General features: G+C 37.2%; 1 protein-coding gene across 2 annotated transcripts in view; it reads right to left on the bottom strand.

The window, feature by feature from the left end:
* Window positions 1–22500, bottom strand: part of LOC136843664 (DNA-binding protein D-ETS-3-like) — a 177517-nt gene that overhangs the window by 11561 nt on the left and 143456 nt on the right. For both annotated transcript variants that reach the window (XM_067112343.1, XM_067112259.1), the window contains exons 5-6: window positions 6092–6447; window positions 2503–2611 (exon numbers count right to left, since the gene is read on the bottom strand). In XM_067112343.1, the coding sequence (XP_066968444.1) occupies window positions 2503–2611; window positions 6092–6447 (465 nt within the window). The remainder of the gene's footprint in view (window positions 1–2502; window positions 2612–6091; window positions 6448–22500) is intronic.

The following is a 22500-nucleotide window of genomic DNA, read 5'->3' as shown; positions in this document are numbered from 1 at the left end:
TTATCTAATTAGGATCTCTGTGTCATTTACCATTATCTAATTACGATCTCTGCATCATTTACCGTTATCTAATTATGATCTGTGTAATTTACCATTATCTAAATATGATCTCTGCATCAATCTGTGTGTCATTTACCGTTACCTAAGTAAGATCTGTGTGTCATTTGCTGTCATCTAATTATGATCTGTGTGTCATTTACTGTTATCTAATTGTGATCTCTGCGTTATTTGCCGTTATCTAATTATGATCTGTGTGTCATTTACCGTCATCTAATTGCGATGTGTGTGTCATTTACCGTTACCTAATTATGATCTGTGTCATTTGCCGTTATCTAATTATGATCTCTGCGTCATTTACCGAACTGTAGCTGAAAGCTTTAGAAAAATTTCGAACGGTAATCAACGTTTTCTGTCATTTATCTAACTCTGATGCCACATGTTTTTTTCAGTTACTTAACTGTACCTGAAAATTTTGTAAATTTAACTAACTGTTGTTTTTTTTGTCAATTGTCTAACTATGAGAGATGATTTTTTTTTTCCAGTGACTTAACTGTAATTAAAAGTCCAGTTAGCTAGCTTGGTTAACCAATTTTTTTTTATTTACATTACACTAACTGCTGTTTTGGTCAATGTCGTAGTTGTAATTGAAGGTTTTGTCAATTACTTAATAGTAATTGACGTTTTTGTCCAATTCATAGCAATATTTAATATCTTTTAGTAAATTACTTAACTTTAAAACTATGTTTTTGGTCAATTACCTAACCGAACCCGATGTTTTTACTCAATTCCCTAATTGTAGCTGATGTCAAATACTTATAATATGACTGATGTTGCCTGTAATCACCTACATTTACAGAATCTTTATTTTAATTACTTTGTAATCATTACGATTTTTGTGAATTACCTAATTATGTCTGATGTTTCTTAAAATGACCAACATGCAATTGAAGTCTTTGTCAGATAGCTAGTGATTACTGGTGTTTTGGAACATCACATAACAGTAACCGCTGTCTCTGGCAATTACCAAACTATGATTGATGTCTTTAGTCAGTTACCTGGTGTTACTGATGTTTTTAGTTTTCTGTAAAAGAAAACTATTGTGCCGGCTTTGTCTGTCCGTCCGCACTTTTTTCTGTCCGCCCTCAGATCTTAAAAACTGCTGAGGCTGGAGGGCTGCATTTTGTTATGATGACCATCCACCCTCCAATCATCAAACATACCAAATTGCAGCCCTCTAGCCTCAGTAGTTTTAATTTTATTTAAGGTTAAACTTAGCCATAATCGTGCTTCTGGCAACGCAACAACACAGACCACTATGGCCGGCTGAGAGTTTTATGGGCCGCGGCTCATACAGCATTATACCTAGACTACCGAAAGAGAGATCTATTTTCGGTGGCCTTGATTATAAGCTGTACAGAAAACTTGATTGCGCCAAAGAAACTTCGGTGCATTTTTTACTTGTTTTTAGTTAAGTACAGTACCTACCTGTATCTGATATCAATTACCTTACTGAAAGTGACATTGTTATAATTTGCTTTATGTAAACTGACAACTTTCGTGCATAAACCAATTATAATTATTAACTTTTTGTTGAGTAACTAAATGCATCTACTTCAGTAAATCACATAACTTTAACTCCTTTATTGAACTGAGTTGAATATACTGTAGAATTTAGGCTAAAGGGGGACCTATGAGGTCATTCAGCGCTGAAACGTAAATCAACAGTAAAAGATATGAAAGGCGTAACAGGAGCAGAACCTCGCAGTTGCACCATGAATCAATTGTTAGGACCAGGTTGGGAGTAAGATGCAAGAATGAGAATATGAAAGGAGGTAGAGTAAAAGGAACGAAATGGGTTGCAGCTAGGGGCCGAAGGCACGCTGCAAAGAACCTCAAGCAATGCCTACAGTGCACTGCATGAGGTGCACTGATGGCACTAACCTCCTACGGGATAACTCCCTTATTGAGTAACTTAGCATTGTCTGGTTTTTAAAATGACACAAATGTGACTGAAAGAGAGTTATGGTCTATCTTTACATGCAGCATTTACCGATAATTACAGCTGATCAAATCAAATAATTAGCTTTGAATGCTCAGTAAGGACGAATGGAGCCAACATAAAGTTTTGTTATCAGAGACGTAGAAAAATATATCTGCATACATATTTTTTTTTATAAAAAAAAATGGTAATCTGAACTTGATCTCCAAAAAGTAAGGCTGCAGTACCATGGACATTCAATGTTATTTTTTTATGAATTACCTAAATGTAATTAGTTTTCTTGTCAATTACCTAACTTGAATTTTTCACTGAATGACCTACATGTAATTAAAATCCTGAACATCCAATGTGGAGTTTACCGATAAATTATCTGAATATAATTAATTTTCTTGTCAATTACCTCATTTCAACTGTCTTTCTGAAACACCTAACTTATTCTGAATGGCCTGACTGTAATCTACTCTTTCGACCACCTAACTGCATTTGATATCTTCGTCAATTACCTGCAACTTTCTGCATGATCCCTTTTTCGTAATAGTACCTTAGAGAGCGGCTGAGTTTGTCGTAGTTCATCGCCGGACGGTTCTTCTGTATTCCCCAACGACGGGCCACCTGCAAGAAAGAGGTCATTTCAGCGGTTGTTCTTCCTTAGGAAAAAAAAAATCTGGGCCGCCTGCAAGAAAGAAGTAATTTCAGCATTTGTGCCTTACGAAAAAAATCAGTGTTAGCTGTTAAGTTCATGAAATACTATCGTTTCTGGAATGAAACACCCGAGCAATTGTCTACTGATAGATAGATAGCATATAGGATTTCGGCCAAAGGCCAAGCGCTGGGACCTATGATGTCATTCAGCGCTGAAACGGAAACTGACCGTATAAAGTTTTGGAAGGCGTAACAGGAGGAAAACCACGCAGTTGCACTATGAATCAACTGTTAGGAGAGGGTGGAAAATCAGGTGGAGGAAACCGAATATGAACGGAGGTACAGTAAAAGGAATGATAGGGGTTGCAGCTAGGGGCCGAAGGGATGCTGCAAAGAGCCTTTAGTAATACCTACAGTGCACCGTAAGAGGTGCACTGGCGGCACTATCCCCCCTACGGAAGCAATTATCTATATTCAAATATCTATATGCATAAGCTAAAACAGTTAAAGTTTTGCTTAACTAACAGCAATATCTGTCTCCACTGAAGGCTGCTGGGTACCTTGCGGAGGCTTACGACCATACAACCAATGTTCTCAGACCTTGGCCTGAGCCTTAGGATACATACCATGATTTTCCACAATCGTTGGATTTAGTTGGTTCTCCTACTTAAATGTACACTCAAGCTTGACTGCCCATGCTTATCTATATATTTTACTAATTCATTCATATACTTTTATTTTTAATCTTGAAAATAATGTCAATCATTGTCATACATCAATAATGGTATGTGTTCAGTCTTTTTTTTAATTTACTGTTCATAAAACACAGTATGCTTCACTTCTTGTCGTATGTCAATAAAGGCATTTATCCAGTCTTGTTTACATTACTATTAATAGAACACAACACGCTCCACTTGTCCATAAACACATAAACAATAGTGATTCAAAAGGAATGAGTGAAATGCTCTCAAAGGGACTGCACAAAAAAAGCACCTGGGAAGGACTGAACTGAACCGAACTGAATACAGAATTTAGGCAAAAGGCCCAGCACTGGGACCAATGAGGTCATTCAGCGTCGAAACGGAAATTGACAGTAAAAGGTTTGAAAGGTGTAACGGGAGGAAACCATCGCAGTTGCACTATGAATCAATTGTTAGGAGAGGGTGGAAAGTAAATGGAAGAAAAAGAATATGAAAGGAGGTACAGTAAAAGGAACGAAAGGGGTTGCGGCTAGGGGCCGAAGGCACGCTACAAAGAACCTTAAGTATGCCTACAGTGCACCGCATGAGGTGCAATGACGGCACTTCCCCCCTACGGTGTACCTGGAAAGGAATTATGAAAAAGAATCACGTTATAGACTTCGTTAAAGTGGAAAGTTGTGATATGGATCTTTCAGGCAAATTCTTTGTGTGTGTGTGTGTGTGAGAGAGAGAGAGAGAGAGAGAGAGAGAGAGAGAGAGAGAGAGAGAGAGAGAGAGAGAGAGAGAATTTTCTAACCTCTTTTCCTGCAGTTCACACGTAATGTACCAATTATTTAGACTCTAGGTAGGTAAAACTAAAGAAAAATTCGGAAAAAGTGGAAAAGAATCGAAGCCACCTGGTGAAGCAGAGTTAAGTAGAGGGGAGAAGGACTGCATTTAAAAGTGGAGGAAGGGAGGGGAGGGGAATGGGAGGGGAAGGGGAGGGGAGTGGAGGGAAGCTTTAGAGAGGGAGACATTTAAAAGTACGGCCAAGCGGTATTTAAATGGGGAAACGATGCATTTAAATGGGAGACTCACAGGATGACACCGAGAGTATAGTCTAATCCCCTCTCCCCTCACTTCTTGTTTCCCCTCTCCCCTGGCTCTTCCTACTCCCCCCTCCCCCTTCCACTTAGTTCCCCTCCTCTCCCTATGCATGTATTAGAAACGGGGACGATTTGCAGGTTGAGGATTAACTGTGGATCATGATGACGACGGTCCGAGGGGAGGCCAGGGAGGGGAGGGGGAAGGTGAGAGGGGGTAGGCTATGGAGGGGAAGGAGAGGTAAGGGAGGGAGGGAGGAGGGGAGAAAGGAGGGAAGGGCAGGGAGGAACGAGTGAAGAGAGGGAGGGAAAGAGGAGGCCAGGGAGGTGAGAGGGGGAGGTCAGGGAGGAAAGAGAGAGGCCAGGGAGGGAGGAGGGGAAAAGGGAGAAACGTGGGGGAGGCCAGGGAGGTTAAAGGAGAGGCCAGGGAGGAAAGAGAGGAGAGGGGAGGTTAGGAAGGGGAAAGGGGAAGCCAGGGAGGGAAGAGGGGAGGCCAGGGAGGAAAGGGGGAGGCCAGGAGGGAGGGAGGGAGGAGGGAGGTAAGAGGGGAGCCCAGGGAGAAAAGAGAGGAGAGGGGAGGTTGTTAGGACGGGGAAAGGGGAAGCCAGGGAGGGAGGTTCGAGGGGAGGCCAGAGAGGGAGGAGGGGAGGTAGAGGGTGAGGCCAGGGAGAAAAGCTCAGCTCGACTTTGGAGGATTAAGATGAGATCTGATTAACAGACCTATCGATAATAGGACCGTTTAGATGGGATATCATTATTTAATGTGTCAAGGGAGGAACAGGAAGGGTCACCCAGCCAGGAAGTGCCCCCAGGGACACTCCGGGGCATTACAGGGATTATCTGCTCAGGGGGTAACACGTACTTGGTGGCTGATGGAAACCAGTTGCATTCTTTTAGAGCATTTTTCTTTAAACTTCTCTTCTACTAGTAGCTATTGCTAGTAGAATGATCTCTTAACAATATATTTTATCTTTGTATACGCTTAGTCTGCCTCTCATTCTTACCTCTCTAGCCTCTTCCTGTCTTTATTCTTAACTTCTCTTCTAGTTGAATTGCCTATAATTCTATGATTTATCTTTTTATATATTTGGTTATAGTTTCCTTTAACATGTGGCAAATCCATTACTATCAGTTTTTATATAATGAATGATTCGTATTACTATAAGTGTATCTGTTACTATTTGTTGCTTCGTCTTGCAACAGTATTTTTTACCACCTTTGTCATGTCTGGTATTCCCTATCGTATTATTATTATTATTATTATTATTATTATTATTATTATTATTATTATTATTATTATTATTATTCATTAAAATGTCATAGTAGCATGAGTCACTAGAATGGTGAAGAAATCCACAACGGTGTAGTTGTAAAGATATATTTAAAATATATTTACACCTACATCATTGTGGATCACTTCACCATTATTATTATTATTATTATTATTATTATTATTATTATTATTATTATTATTATTATATTTTCAAGTACTGTGTCTTTGGTTTCGTCTTTCAAAGCAACTGAACATAAAAGAGCACAGTGTTAAATCATTAAAGAAACACTATAAAAGAAATCAAGAAAAATCATCACTTGACTGATTAAAAAAAAAAAAAAAAAAAAAAAAAAAAAAAAACAAGGGAGACTCAAAGACAAACACATCCGCTTACTTCCTCGGGTTCAATGAGCTTGAACTCCATGCCCCTGCCCGTCCAGGCGATGCAGGAGGCGTTGGCGGGGTCGTGGAGCAGAGCCACGAGGAACTGCCACAGCTGCAGGGAGCCCCGTCGGTAGGGCGTGCCGCTTCCATTGCTGTTGCTGCTGGTCGAACTCGATCCGCCCTGGACGCTCTGCTGAGTGACCCCCGTCTCCCCCTGCTGGTGGTGGTTACTCGGGGAGGGGACGCCTCCTCCTCCTCCACCTCCACCTCCACCGCCACCACCACCACCTCCTCCTCCCCCTCCTCCTCCAGGTCCTCCGCCCTCCCCCTCAACGGACCGCCACCCACAGCTCTCGCCGTTGTATTCTGAAAAGGACCGGTTTAAGACTACTTCTGTTCAGTCGTCAGTCATGAGAAATATTCCTATGAGTTCATATGAATGTGAAGTAATGATTTATTCCCTCAGAATAAAAGAATAACGATTGGATATATTAAAAGAATAATTCCTTTTGATTTTATTAAGATGTTAAAGGCTTGTTCCTACGGAATAAAGCAAAGATATGATAGGTTAAAAAAAATTCTTCCTTTTAATTTTATTAAGATGTTGATGTTTTATCCCTACGGAACAAAACAAAAGTATGATAGGTTAAAAAATTAATTCCTTTTCATTTCATTAAGATGTTAAAGGCTTATTCCTACGGAATAAAAAAAAATATGACTTATTAAAAACATAATTCCTTTTGATTTAATTAAGATGCTAAAGGCTTATTCCTACGGAATAAAACAAAAATATGATAGGTTAAAAAAATAATTCCTGCTGATTTTATTAAGATGATGTTTTATTCACTCAGAATGAAACAATAAAAAAAATTAGATAGGTTAAAAACAATAAATGATTCCTTTTGATTTTATTAAGATGATGTTTTATTCACTCAGAATGAAACAATAAAAAAATTAGATAGGTTAAAAACAACAAATGATTCCTTTTGATTTTATGAAGATGACGTGCCATCCATCTTTTCAGCACCGTTAGATATTAAGATATATTTTATGAACCAGACAAAATTTGATTTTTATAATTTTGGGGTGATATTTCTTTTTGCTAAGATGCCAGGAGAAGCTAAAAGGAAAATTACCGGTTATTACCAAAATAAAACTAAAGAAAACAGCCATATCACTTCTGTGAAGTTTTCATCAGGTATGAGACTTTTAAAAGAAAGTTTATTATATATATATATATATATATATATATATATATATATATATATATATATATATATATATATATATATGCATGTATATGAAATTTCTTAAAAATTACACCTATCCTTAAAGCAGTAGCCTAACATTATTTATTTAAAAACTTATCTATTTTCTAAAATTAACGTTCTCGTTAAAACAGCAAGCTATTTCTGTAAAAATTTCGAAAAGTACAGCTTCCGTTAGAACGGTAACATTGTTTCAGTGAAAATGTCATAAAATTAAAACGCTATTTCCGTGATTATTTCGTAACATTAAGGCGCTGTTTCTGTGAAAATATCGTAAAAACGAGTCGCTATTTCCGTGAAAATTCGGTAACATTAAGGAGCTATTTCCACTGAAATGTTGTCACATTAAGGCGCTATTTCCATTAAAATGTTGTCAAATTAAGGCGCTATTTCCGTTGAAATGTTGTCACATTAAGGTGCTATTTCCGTTGAAATGTTGTCACATTCAGGTGCTATTTCGATTGAAATGTTGTCACATTAAGGCGCTATTTCCGTTGAAATGTTGTCACATTAAGGCGCTATTTCCGTTGAAATTTTGTCAATTTAAGGCGCTATTTCCGTTGAAATGTTGTCACATTAAAGCGCTATTTCCGTTGAAATGTTGCCACATTAAGGCGCTATTTCCGTTGAAATGTTGCCACATTAAGGCGCTATTTCCGTTGAAATTTTGTCACATTAAGGCGCTATTTCCGTTGAAATGTCACATTAAAGCGCTATTTCCGTTGAAATGTTGTTACATTAAGGCGCTATTTCCGTTGAAATTCGGTAACATTAAAGCGCTATTTCCGTTGAAATGTTGTTACATTAAGGCGCTATTTCCGTTGAAATTCGGTAACATTAAGGCACTATTTCCGTGGAATGTTGTCACATCAATGAGCTATTTCCGTTGAAATGTTCTCACATTATGGCGCTATTTCCGTTGAAATGTCCCGTTAAGGCGCGATTTCCGTTGAAATTGTTCACATTAAGGCGCTATTTCCGTTGAAATGTTGTCACATGAAGGATCTACTTCCGTTGCAATGTCACATTAAGGCGCTATTTCGATTAAAATGTTGTCACATTAAGGGACTATTTCCGTTGAAATGTTGTCACATTAAGGCGCTATTTCTGTTGAAATGTTGTCACATTAAGGCGCTACTTCCGTTGAAATGTCGTCACATTAAGGCGCTATTTCCGTCAAAATGTTGTCACATCAATGAGCTATTTCCGTGAAATTTTCATAACATTAAGGCGCTATTTACGTGAAATTTTCGTAACATTAAGGCGCTATTTCCGGGTAAATTTGGTAGCAATAAGACGCTTTCTCCGTGAAAATTTCGTAATAATAAGGCGCAATTTCAGTGAAAATTTCCTAACATTAAGGCACTACTGACGTGAAACTCCATAACATCAAGGTGCTATTTCCGTGGAAATTTCGTAACATTAAGGCGCTATTTCCGTGAGAATTTCGCGAGCTATTTCCGTGAAAATTTCGTAACATTAAGGCGCTATTTCCTTGAAAATTTCGTATAATTAAGGCGCTATTTCAGTGAAAATTTCATAACATTACGGCGCTACTTACATGAAATTTTCTTGATATTATGGCGCTATCTCCGTGAAAATTTTGTAACGTCAAGGGGCTATTTCAGTTAAAATTTTGTAGCATTTAGGCGCTATTTCAGTGAAAACTACTTAAAATTAAGGCGCTACTTCCGTGAAATTTTCGTTCTATTAGAGCGCTATTTCCGTGAAATTTTCGTACTATTAAGGGGCTATTTCCGTGAAAATGCCGTAACATTAAGGCGCCATTTTCGTGAAAATTCCGTTACATTAAGGCGCTATTTTCGTGAAAATTTCGTAACATTAAGGTGATTTTTTCGTGAAAAGTTTGCAACATTATGAGCTATTTTCGTGAAAATTTTGTAACATTAAGGCGCTATTTCCGCGAAAAGTTCGTAACATTACGGCATTTTTTTCGTGAAAATTTTGCAACATTAAAATTTCTTAACATAAAGGAGCTATTTCCGTGAAAATTTTGTAACATTCAGGAGCTAGTTCCCTGAAATTTTCGTAACATTAAGGCGCTATTTACATGAAATTTTCGTAACATTTATGCGCTTTTTCCGTGAAAATTTCGTAACATTAAGGCGCTATTTCCGTGAAAATTTCGTAACATTAAGGCGCTATTTGGGTGAAAATTTCGTAACATTAAGGCGCTATTTAGGCGAAAATTTCGTATAATTAAGGCAATACTTCCGTGAAAATTTCGCAACATTAAAGCGCTATTTTCGTGAAAATTTCGTAATATTAAGGCGCTATTTCCCTGAAAATTTCGTAATATTAAGGCGCTATTTCCATGAAAATTTCGTAATGTTAAGGAGCTATTTCCCAGGAAATTTCGTAATATTAAGGCGCTATTTCCGTGAAAATTTCGTAATATTAAGGAGCTATTTCCCTGAAAATTTCGTAACATTAAGGAGCTATTTCCGTGAAAATTTCCTAATATGAAGGCATTATTTCCCTGAAAATTTCGTAATGTTAAGGAGCTATTTCCCTGAAAATTTCGTAACATTAAGGCGCTATTTCCCTGAAAATTTCGTAATGTTAAGGCGCTATTTCCGTGAAAATTTCGTAACATTAAGGCGCTCTTTCCTTGAAAATTTCGTAATATTAAGGCGCTATTTCCCTGAAAATTTCGTAATATTAAGGAGCTATTTTCCGGGAAATTTCATAACATTAAGGCGCTATTTCCCTGGAAATTTCGTAATATTAAGGAACTATTTCCCTGAAAATTTCGTAATATTGAGACGCTGTTTCCCTCAAAATTTCGTGATATTAAGGCGCTATTTCCCTGAAACATTCGTAATATTAAGGCGCTATTTCCCTGAAAATTTCATAATGTTAAGGCGCTATTTCCCTGAAAAATTCGTAACATTAAGGCGCTATTTCCCTGAAAATTTCGTAATATTAAGGCGCAATTTCCGTGTAAATTTCTTAACATTAAGGGGCCATTTTCGTGAAAACTTGGTAGCAATAATGCGCTATCTCTGTGAACATTTCGTAGCACTAAGTTTTCCGCGAAAACCTCGTAACATTAAAGGGCTATTTAGGTGAACATTTCGTAACAATGAGGCGTTATTTTCGTGAAAATCTTGTAACATTAAGGCGCTATTTCCGTGAAAATCCCGTAAAATTAAGGCTCTACTTCCATGAGAATTTGGTTTCATTAGGCTATGTCCGTGAAAATTCCGTAACATTAAGGCGCTATTTTCGTGAAAATTTCGTAACGTCAAGGCACTATTTCCGCGAAAATATGTCAACATTAAAACATTCTTTAAAACGGGAACGTTATTTCTGTGGAATTTTAGCAAAACTCATTCCCTATTTTCGACGGAATCTTTATGTCTGTAAATTCTATCGGAAACTTTATTCTTTATTTACCGACATCATCCGAGGCACAACACTCAACTAGACTTCAGGTTTGAATGTTTAAATCAATGGTTCTTAACCTGGGGGCCGCGAGCCCTAGGGAAAAATTTAAATTCTCTGATTATATGCGTTACTCTCTTAACAAGAGTCGCTAAGAAGCAGTGTCAAGTGTCTCACTAATTTGTTCCCAAGAGAATAAAAACACCCCTTCACTTTCTCTTTTTATTATTTTCCTTTAAATCTGGGAGGGAATTTTACTCATAGATGCAAGGGGGCCGTGGAGGGAAGGACCAACTCTTAGAGGGGGCGTGGTAATAAAACGCTTAAGAACCACTGTTTTAAATAGTTTGCATATTGAGTTTAATATGTAAGCACTTAGTTCTAATACTTTGCACGGAAGGTATATGTCATATTTTGCACATTAACAGGAATATTTAAAAAGGAAAATGTCAGATTTTGATCACAGAAGTCCACATTATGCAATGTACATCATATTTTGGAAACCAAGTTAAAAAAAAATAGGTAAAACCAATATAAACATTTTCAATTACGTTTGATAATTTCATATTTCGGATGAGTAAAATCTCAAGATTAAACCGAATCACGCCAAACATTAAAAGCAGCAAGCTTCCCTGTTTGGAAAGTAACTTCATATTTTGAAAAAAAAAAAAAAAAAAAATATCAGAGAATAAATGTATTTAGAAGCAGATACAGTTCAAGGCATCATGCTCCCTCTTCCGTGTGGAGACATTTAGATACTTCCACACTGAAGAAATATTAAAATAATCAAATATATTTGCTCTAAAATTTGTGATTTTTTTTAAAGTTTCAAAGATCGATACTGATCTGTTATCATCGACTTCGTCATTTGGAATCTGCTTCACTGCTTGAAACTTCGACTTTCACAAATAAAAAAAATCTCATTTTAGTTATCAGCAACTTCGTCTTTTGGAAACTGCTTCACTGCTTGAAACTTCGAGTTTCATCAATAAAAAAAAAATCTTTTTTTACGACCACGTTTCGAAGCATCTAAAGTATTAAGTTTCGCGGTTTGGAAAATCACTTCGCAATCTCGAGACTGCTTCATTACTTGAAAATTCAAGCTTCACAAAAAAAGTAGAAATAAATAAAATAAAAAAGGCATTGTACAATTAAGTTTCGAACAGTCATATTTTGCAAAGGTGGAAGGGGGGGGGGAGAGCCCCACCTCAGGAATACAGAGCACACTTCATTTGCGTTGTTGTAACACCAAGGCGCTAATCCTCGTAACGGAGTAATTAATTTTTCATATTCCCCTGAGCAAAGTGCTAAGCTTTCATTATATTATGAATTCATCACAAGGAATTACTTTTTCATGTATTTTTGTAGTAATCTACTTCTGTCTAAGAGGCAGCAGTAAAAAGTTATTTTCAATTTTATGGTTAAAAATTACAGCGTCAAATCTCTTGCGTTTCTGATATTACCATTCTACTCAGAATACAGCCGCCATTTTGTTTTTTGGGATTAGAGGATATACTTTACTCTTAAATATGAATCTCTTGCATGTCTGACATGGACGCCTTATTGCAACTAAACCATTAGACCAACGTTTGGTTTATGGACCTAGTGCACGCAAAAAATTACATTCTTTTTTAATGAATCAGAATCGACTGAAGTCAGCCATTTTGGATAGCCTTAGACGAACCTGCCGTTAGAAAAACGGCAAAAAAAAATTAACTCGTCTTCGCCATTCAATTTAAGTTAAAAAAAATTACACAAACAAAGTAACAAGGACATTTCTCCTGTATCGTAAATCTTTCATTTTCTGTACTGTACTTACCTCCCGCAAGGAGGTAGTGCCGCCAGTGAACCTCACGCGGTGCACTGTAGGCGTTACTTAAGGTTCTTTGCAACATTCCTTCGGTCCCTAGCTGCAACCCCTTTCCTTCATTTTACTGTACCTCCATTCATATTCTCTTTCTTCCATCTTGCTATCCAGCCTCTCCTAACAATTGTTTCATAGTGCAACTGCTTTGAGGTTTTCCTCCTGTTACACCTTTCAAACCTTTCTACTCTCAGTTTCTCTCGCAACGCCGAATGACCTCATTGGTCCCAGCGCTAGGCCTTTGACCTAAATTCTATATTCCATTCCATACTGTACTTATTTCTAAACTATTATCCTATTTTACAACATTCATGAGACTGTCCTTGACTCTATCCTGACGGTTAAGCCTGAGTGATATTCTGGCCTGACAGTTTAAATTCAAGGCACCCGACTTAAGCTAAAGATATTAAAATGACTGAAAATTCCAAGATTGGAATATCGACCAAGATCTAAAATTAAAGGTATGATTCAGCAGGATTTCGCTGATTCTTAATCAGGGAAAGTGGATATCCAATGTTGGTTAAATTCCAAACGCAAATGTCCCGCGTTCGGTGAAATTTCAGAAATGGATATCCACCGGTTGGACATGTTCTAAGCGTGGATATCCAGCAATCGGTCGAATTCTAAACATGGATATCCAACAGCTGGCCAAATCCCAATCATCGATCGGGAGTGATTAGTCAAACTCTAAATGCAGGTATCCAGCGGTTGGTCAAAATCTAAACGCAGATACTCATTGGCTGGTCAAATTCTAAACTCAGATATCCATCTGGTAACATTCCAAACATGGATATCCAAAAGTTGGACATATTTTATGCATAGGTATTAGCAATCAGTCGAATTCTAAACACGGATATCCAGTTGCTTTTCAAAATCTAAACGCAGATATCCAGTGGGTGCTAAAAGTCTAAGCACAGATATCCAACAGCTGAATATTTTATATACATAAATAACAGCAATCAGTCGAATTCTCAGCACGGATATCCAGTTGTTGGTTAAAATCTAAATGCAGACATCCAGACTGTGCTCAAAATCTAAACATGGATATCCAATAGTTGGACATATTCTATACATAGATATTCGGCAATTAGTCCAATTCTAAACACGTATATCCAGTTGTTAGTTAAAACCTAAACGTAGATATCCAGTGGGTGCTCAGAATCTAAACACAGATATCCAATAAATATATATTCAGCAATTAGTCGAATACTAAACACGGATATCCAGTTGTTAATCAAGATCTAAGAGCAAATATACCGATTGTGATCAAAATCTAAACGCGGATATCCAGTAGTTGAATATTTTCCATACATAGATAACAGCAATCAGTCGAATACTACACGCGGACATCCAAGTTTGGGTCAAAATCTAAACGCAGACATCCAATAGTTGGACAAATTCTATACATAAGATATTCAGCAATTAACCGAATTTTAAACATGTATATCCAGTTGTTGGTTAAAACCTAAACGCACATATCCAGTGAGTGCTCAAAATCTAAAACGCGGATATCCAGTGATTGCAATTGTTGATCAAAGTCTAAACGCATGTATCCAGTGGGTGCTCAACATCTAAACACAGATATCCAGTGGTTAGTCTAATTCTGAACATGAACCTGTAATTTTCACATAAAAAAAAAATGCCTTGTTTTACGGAAGCATTTATGAATAATATTCAAATAATATCCACGAACTAAATTTCAAATAACATTACAATTTGCCGAGCGCAACTTGAAGAGAGTTCTCTTGACTAGACATGCAGCGTTTCATATGGTGCTTCAATGCATAATTCTGCAAAAAGGTTTGGAAGATAGAGGAATGTACCAGGAAGCAAATGTTGGGATTATTATAATTATTATTTTTATTATTATTATTCAGAAGATAAAACCTATTCATATGGAACAAGCCCATAGGGGCCACTGGCTTGAAATTCAAGCTTCCAAAGAATATGGTATCCATCAGGAAAAGTAAGGGGAGGTAAAGGGAAATACAGAAAAACTGGAGTCAGCTACTGCTATGAAATAACTGGTCTCCAGGTGTACATGAACGCCTGACAAGGTGATCTGGTCATGTGGCGAGAATGGAGTAAGATACGTTTATGAAAAAGGGACATCATTCTAATAAGGGAAACCCACATACGAGGTTAGTGGTCTTGGCTCACAAGCTTAAAAAATACCACGGGGGTGGAAACATCTTTGGGTCTGTTTCCTGGAAAATCTATCGTGTCCGTGTTGACCTGAGCAGAGAATTACTTGCCCTACTCACCCTACAAAAAAGTGCTGAGAACCAGGAAGGTTAACGCCCTCGGAACCATCCCCTCTTAATATATGTACACACACACATATATATATGTATGTATGTGTATTTATATACATTATATATATATAATATATATATATATATATATATATATATATATATATATATATATATATATATATATATATATATATATATAAAATGCATATATTTATGCACACACACACACACACACACACACACACACACACACACACACACACATATATATATATATATATATATATATATATATATATATATATATATATATATATATATATATACATATATACACACACACGCACACGCGCGCGCGCGCGGTAATGAGTATGCAAGACAAATACAAGGGCAAAAATTTCAAATACATTAAGGATTACTCTAAGTCGTCATACCCCCTCGATAAACATCTTCAAGGGGAAAATTTGTAAATACTATACTACAGAAAATCACGGGGCAAACTCGTCAGAGGAAATTAAAACTCATGGGAGTGAATAAAAGCGAAAAAAAAGGACTGGAAGACATCTCATTAATTGTGGGGAATTTCTTATGAAGTTCAGGAGATGAGAAAGATAGATTTAGTCAGAATCTAGTCTTAATATGTATGTATACATATGTATATATACAAATATACATATATATATAATATATATACAAACATACTCATACACTGTATATATATATATATATGTATACATATATATATACATATATATGTTACATATACATATATCTTCTTCGTTTTAACGTGCTTTTATGCCCATTTTTATATGGGGTAAGCACGGTGCCTTCTTTGAAGGACTTTGATTTGGCGGTGGGGTAGGCCGTAACCTCGACCGGCTGCCCTGCCTGACATCGCTTAGACCCCGGTACCGGTTCGTACATGTATTACCGAAACCCCAGCTCCCTTTCTCCCAGCAGCACGAGGAGAACTGGGCGGGTAGTCCGACAGCTCGAGACGTGTGAGGTGTCTGTTATGTTTTTAGAAGATGTTGGAGTGGCTTTGTTTATGCATCTATAAATTTCTGCCTCACATCAGGGTCGACCCCAAGCCTTTCAACTGAAAGACCTGGGACGATCCCGGTGAGTCAGAAATCTATTTCTGTTACACACGTGATTGTGTGTTCATTACTTCTATCATGTTCACTCAAAAGGGACAATTAGAATGAAGTGCTATCGCTTGGGTCACTGCTGGGCAGGGAAGTTGGGTAAAACTCGCTGGTATGTTAGGCAGTAAGCCTGCCCAGGTTAAATAAAGCCTTGGGTACAGTGGTACTTAGGTTCCGATTTCTTTCATGGCTTGGGTGGGTCAGTTGTTAGCGTCGTTGCCCTTCAATTGAAAAACCTGGGCTCGATCGCGATATGAGTCGGAAATTTATTTGTTACATACACACGTGACTGTGCGTTGATTACTAATATATGTATATAGTATATACATATATGTATATACATACATACATTATATATATATATATATATATATATATATATACGATATACATACTGTATATATGATTCCCGCAGGAAGTGGTAATCATTTAGACAAGGGACATGAGTAGATATAGCGAACGTGATCCTAGCGCTTACCCGTAGAACCTCCATCCACCTTCCCACACACATACGCACACACGCACACACACACACACACACACACACACACACACACACACATATATATATATATATATATATATATATATATATATATATATATATATATATATATATATATATATATTATATAATGTAAGGAGTACACGTAGAGTCCACAATTATAATTCGAATAGATGTAAAACGCTGCTTTAGAAAAAAAAAAATAATGAAAACATTATTCTCTGATAAAGTAAATTACTTGGGAACTTCCTAGCCTAGAGATACTGAACGTATTAAAAAGTGAAATGAAATATAAGCGGACATTTTGCGCCTAGAGATTTTTCTGATTACTAAAGCGTCAAATGAATTATGAAGAAAGATGATCAAATCCTACAAAACTCGTTCGAGAGAGAAAGAACAGAAATGACAGACTATAATATGAGGCATTTTCTGCTAACCAACGGACTGCGCTCGAAATAAACCGATTGAAAAGATATTTTGTGATGACAAAATGATGATAATTGTAATAAATCAACTATATGATACAGAAACAAAGTGAATGGCAATAAAGACGATTATATTTTGGATTTTTTTTTTACATGACTTAAAGGAAAAAACGACATAAATATAGTGATTTTTTCCTGGTCGAAATGGGAAAAATCGAAATCAATCGAAGATGACTTCAAAAAGTGCCTAACGGAAATGGAAAATAAAAAATAACTAAACGATCATATCCTAAAATAAAAAATAACTAAGCGATCATATCCTAACATTGTTTTTTAATGGGGGATACAATCCAAATAAATAAACAATCCTTTTACTGACATTTTCTATTAATAAAAACAAAAAATTTGAAATAAGAGATGACTGCAAAGAAATTTTCTGTTTAGTGAAAACAGAAAAATGAAAATCATATCAATAAAATTTGCAGCTAACTAAAAATGGAAAAAAATTGCAATAATTACAATATCAATTTCAGAAATTTTGTACCAACCAAAAAAAAAAGAGCAATACTCAATATAAACATATGAACAGATTAAAGGGATTTTCTGTTTAACGAAAATAAGGAAAAATGGATAGAAAGAGACAGTTATATCACAGATCTCTTACATTTTAAAAAGCGGACACTTAGAGAGACACAAACCACTTCCAAGATTTTTATTTAACACCTTCTTGAAAAACGAAGCAAAAAGATGAACACACAGAGACGTTCACGTTATGATTTGTTATTTAACGCATCTGGAAGGTCTTGATAAAAATCATACGGAAATATTCTAATATGAAAAAATGGAAAAATCAAAATAGAAGAAGATTTTACATGATGAATTTCTAGTGACAAAATGAGAAAGCAATTACGTAATTATGAAATAAGTCCGGAATCGGTTTACTCTTGAATATAACATTATATTATTATTATTATTATTTCAGCAGATGAAACTTATTCATATGGAACAAGCACACCAAAGGGGCCACTGACTTGAAATTCAAGCTTCCAAAGAATGTTGGTTTCAACCTCCCACCGCACACCCCACACTGCAGCAGTAAGTGATCATGATACAGCGCCCGTGATTTTTCATCGCCCCTGGAGAGACGCGAACCCGCGACATCTGAGCGGCATGCCACGACACTAACCACTATACCAGCGGACCAGCTAAATGTATGTGAACTAATGTCGGAGAAGAGGTAACACAACCCCAGACGAAACATTTTTGACAGGTCACGAATAAGAGACATGATGACTAGCTTATCAGAAGCCGATGAAGGGCTGAATGTATTTATGGAAGAATTCACAGTTTCTGAAGAGGAATCGAAAAGAAACATTCCCGGAATCTGCATTCCAGTAGTCTATATTCACCGAACATAAAATAACCAAAGACTGCGATGTCTTGATAATACTGATTTTGTGTTGAATCGATTTTCTCTGGCCGGGATGCGGTTACTTCCAATTCAGCATCCACTCGATTATTAATGGCCAACAAAAAATAAACTCAGGCTTTGCGTTTATATGTGGTCAACATAAAATAATACCAGAATAAGTTTGTAATTATCTATAACCAAGATATAATAATAGCGACATTTTGTGTGCACTCTTTGTAACCATCTATGATAAAAAAAAATCCGAGTGGCTTTTTCTTGTTTGTCCTTGCCCGGGTGACAGTAGGGGAGACATGACACAGCACCCACCTCTGCAAACCGGCTTGTCCGTCTCGGGTGGAGGCGGGGTAGGTAGGGGAACGGGAGGCTAGGGGAGACATCCACCCTCCTCCTGCAAACCTGTTTGTCCGTAGGTAGGGGGTCGCCAGGGTAGGGGAGACAGTAGCCCCGGGTTCCAGCACGCACAGTGCGCGCCAACAAGCTCGTGATAAAATAACCCCGGAACTTGTATGCACCCGAATATCTGTGACTAAGATCATATAATCACAGGATCGGTGTGCACCAGATTCTCCGTAGCTAAGACAATAATCACGGAACCTGAGTGCACTCATCCTATGAACTAAACAATTTTTTGATTTTTGATTTATATATTGGCGATATACAAACCAAACAAACACCATCAGAAACAAAGACAATCAGTCTTCAACGTAAAGAAGAACAGAACATAGAATTTAGGCCAAAGGCCAAGCGCTAGGACCTATCAGGTCATTCAGCTCTGAGAGGGGAAATTGACAGTAAGAAGGTCAGAAAGGTGTAACAGGAGGAAAACCTCGCAGTTGCACTATGAAATAATTGTTAGTGGTTCAAGTGAAAGTCAGGTGGATGAAAGAGAATATGAACGGAGGTACAGTAAAATGAATGAAAGAGGTTGCAGCTAGGGCCCGAAGGGACGCTGCAAAGACCCTTAAGTGCAATACAACTTAGAAAATGTTATTATAATCTCTTTTTCTTTCTAACTGAATCAATAAGAGTGCTGTTGGAAATAATAATATCAATAATAATATTATTATTATTATTATTTTAAAACTAAACAATTTCTATCAAGGAGTCACGCTTCCATTTTTACTGATCAGAGATATAATTTCAAAATGAAACATAAGTAAAAAATGCACCGAAGTATCTTCGGCGCAATCGAGTTTTCTGTGCAACCGCTACGGCATATAATCAAGGCCACCGAAAATAGATGTATCTTTCCGTGGTATCGTTATACTGCTGTATGAGTCGCGGCCTACGAAACTTTAACCACGGCTCGGTGGTGACCTACCCTATATCGTTGCCAGGAGCACGATTATGGTGTATTTTAGCCTTAAATAAAATAAAAACTACTGATGCTAGAGGGCTGCAATTTGGTATGTTTGATGACTGGAGGGTGGATGATCAACATACCAATTTGCAGACCTCTAGCCTCCGTAGTTTTTAAGATCTGAGGGCGGACAGAAAAAAGTACGGACGGACAGACAAAGCCGGCACAATAGTTTTCTTTTAAGAAAACTAAAATTAAACTTCTCAAAACTGGCACAAACCTGAATTACGGCAACCATTAAATTTACAAATTAGCAACAAAAGAGTCAGAGAGAAAATTTCATCGAATTGAAATACCTTTTTATTAATGAAAAAAAGAAAGAATTATGATTCTGAAAAGCCATCATCTCGGCCACTCTTGACCCCTCTCCGTCAGACAGCGGTTGATGTCTGTTTAAGAGTCATTTTACGACGCGAACCGCCCACTCATTTCCACTCCCGATATTCGGTGAACTCCTGCGTGGCCTTCATATTTCCAAGTCCTGCTTCCGCCGGTCTCGTAATGGGGAGAGAGAGAGAGAGAGAGAGAGAGAGAGAGAGAGAGAGAGAGAGAGAGAGAGAGAGAGACGTATTGCGTGCTAGTTTCTCAGTTAAGAAGTAATTCTAACATGATCTTTCTATCATCTTGTTTTTCTCATGCATTTAAAAAGAAATGAGAGAGAGAGAGAGAGAGAGAGAGAGAGAGAGAGAGAGAGAGAGAGAGAGAGAGAGAGAGAGTTCATGTTAGATTTTCAGTTAGAGATAATTCTGACGTTATCTTCGTGTTGTCATTTTGTTTCTCTCATTCATTTAAGAAGAAGAAGAAGAAGAAGAAGAAGAAGAAGAAGAAGTAGAGAGAGAGAGAGAGAGAGAGAGAGAGAGAGAGAGAGAGAGAGAGAGAGAGAGAGAGAGAGAGAGAGACGTCTTGCGTGCTAGTTTCTCAGTTAAGAAGTAATTCAACGTGATCTTTGTATCATCTTGTTTTTCTCACTCATTTAAAAGAGAGAGAGAGAGAGAGAGAGAGAGAGAGAGAGAGAGAGAGAGAGAGAGAGACGTCTTGCGTGCTAGTTTCTCAGCTAGATATCATTCCCACGTGATATTTGTGTCATCTTGTTCTTCACTTAAAAGAAATGAGAGAGAGAGAGAGAGAGAGAGAGAGAGAGAGAGAGAGAGAGAGAGAGAGAGAGAGAGAGAGAGAGAGCGCACGTGCGTCAGTTACTCAGCCGTAAGTCTGAAAAGTTTTTTTATCATCTTGTTTCTATAATTCATCTGAAGAAGAAGAAGGAGAGAGAGAGAGAGAGAGAGAGAGAGAGAGAGAGAGAGAGAGAGAGAGAGAGAGCGCACGTGCGTCAGTTACTCAGTCGTAAGTCTGAAAAGTTTTTTTATCATCTTGTTTCTATAATTCATCTGAAGAAGAAGAAGAAGGAGAGAGAGAGAGAGAGAGAGAGAGAGAGAGAGAGAGAGAGAGAGAGAGAGAGAGAGAGAGAGAGCCATCATTGCAGTCCTTTCCCGTGACCTCCCACCCTATCAGAGGGAGTTGTGGTCAGTTGCTGGCTCTAATATATAACATACGAGAACCAACGCCGACATCTTTAGGAGACTCTCCGGATTTATGTGCTTCCGTTCTGAGGGGTCAATAATAAAGGTATTCGATATATTCGATAGCTCTGTTTGTTCAGTCGGGCTCACGTGAAGATTATGTATGTGTTTGTGTATGTGTATGCATGTACATGTATATATATATATATATATATATAATGTATATTGATATAAATGTGTGTGTATTTATGTTTGTATATATATGTATATATACGTGTATGCATATATATACATATATACATACACACCTCGCATATATGCATAAATATATATATATATATATATATATATATATATATATATATATATATATATATATATATATAATATATATAACTTTAAATCACTGTTCTAAATAGGGGATGGTTCAGGGGAAAGCAGCACAACTGTCACTGCCATATTCATATTTTCAGTGCTAGGTCGTAGATGAACTTCATGTGCAGAAACCTTCTCCAACAATAGTAATTCACACAATTAGAAAGTTGGCTCATCAGCAGCAAGTCGAATCCCTCCTACATAATGAGCTATTTACCTCTATCTGGCACATACCCTTGTGCTTTCTAGCTACCTATTGCACACCACCTACCCTCCACTCTTTAAACACTTCGGAATGATAAACTCTTTTCATCAACTTCCCGTCTTCAATTCTTTCCACCCGACCAAACCATCTCAATACACCGATCTATCCTTTCAACTATTGGAAGATTTGCACCATTTCTACATCTCCATATTTTCAACCATTTAACTTCTTCTAGGGGCACATATGCTATAGAAAAAAGTCATCTCCCTGACTTTAACTTTTTCTTTTTACATGTGTGCTACATCCACACTTCACTTCTGTAAAGAAGCGTTGGCTCAACACTCCCTTCACATGCTGCCACCTTGGCGTAGAGTGGCTCTCCCCAATCTTTTACAGATTGTCTGCTACCTTCTTAGATTCATCTTTTGTCATATTACTAATGTCTGTTATATTTACCCACAAATACCGTCCAAATGGACCACTTCCAGTCATTGACCATCAATACTGACATTCACTGCTCCTTCTTCCCATAATCTACCTGTCATCATTACCTTACTGTTACTCATTTTCACTCTTAATTTCTCCTCCTAAAAACATTTTTATTTCTAACTCTTTTACTAGCTCTTACAGTTAATCCTCCTAAAAACATTTTTA

This window comes from Macrobrachium rosenbergii, chromosome 1, assembly GCF_040412425.1.
Source record: "Macrobrachium rosenbergii isolate ZJJX-2024 chromosome 1, ASM4041242v1, whole genome shotgun sequence".
Classification (NCBI taxonomy): Eukaryota; Metazoa; Arthropoda; class Malacostraca; order Decapoda; family Palaemonidae; genus Macrobrachium; species Macrobrachium rosenbergii.
Note: the sequence above shows the minus strand (reverse complement) of the source record. Positions and strands in the feature narration are given on the sequence as shown.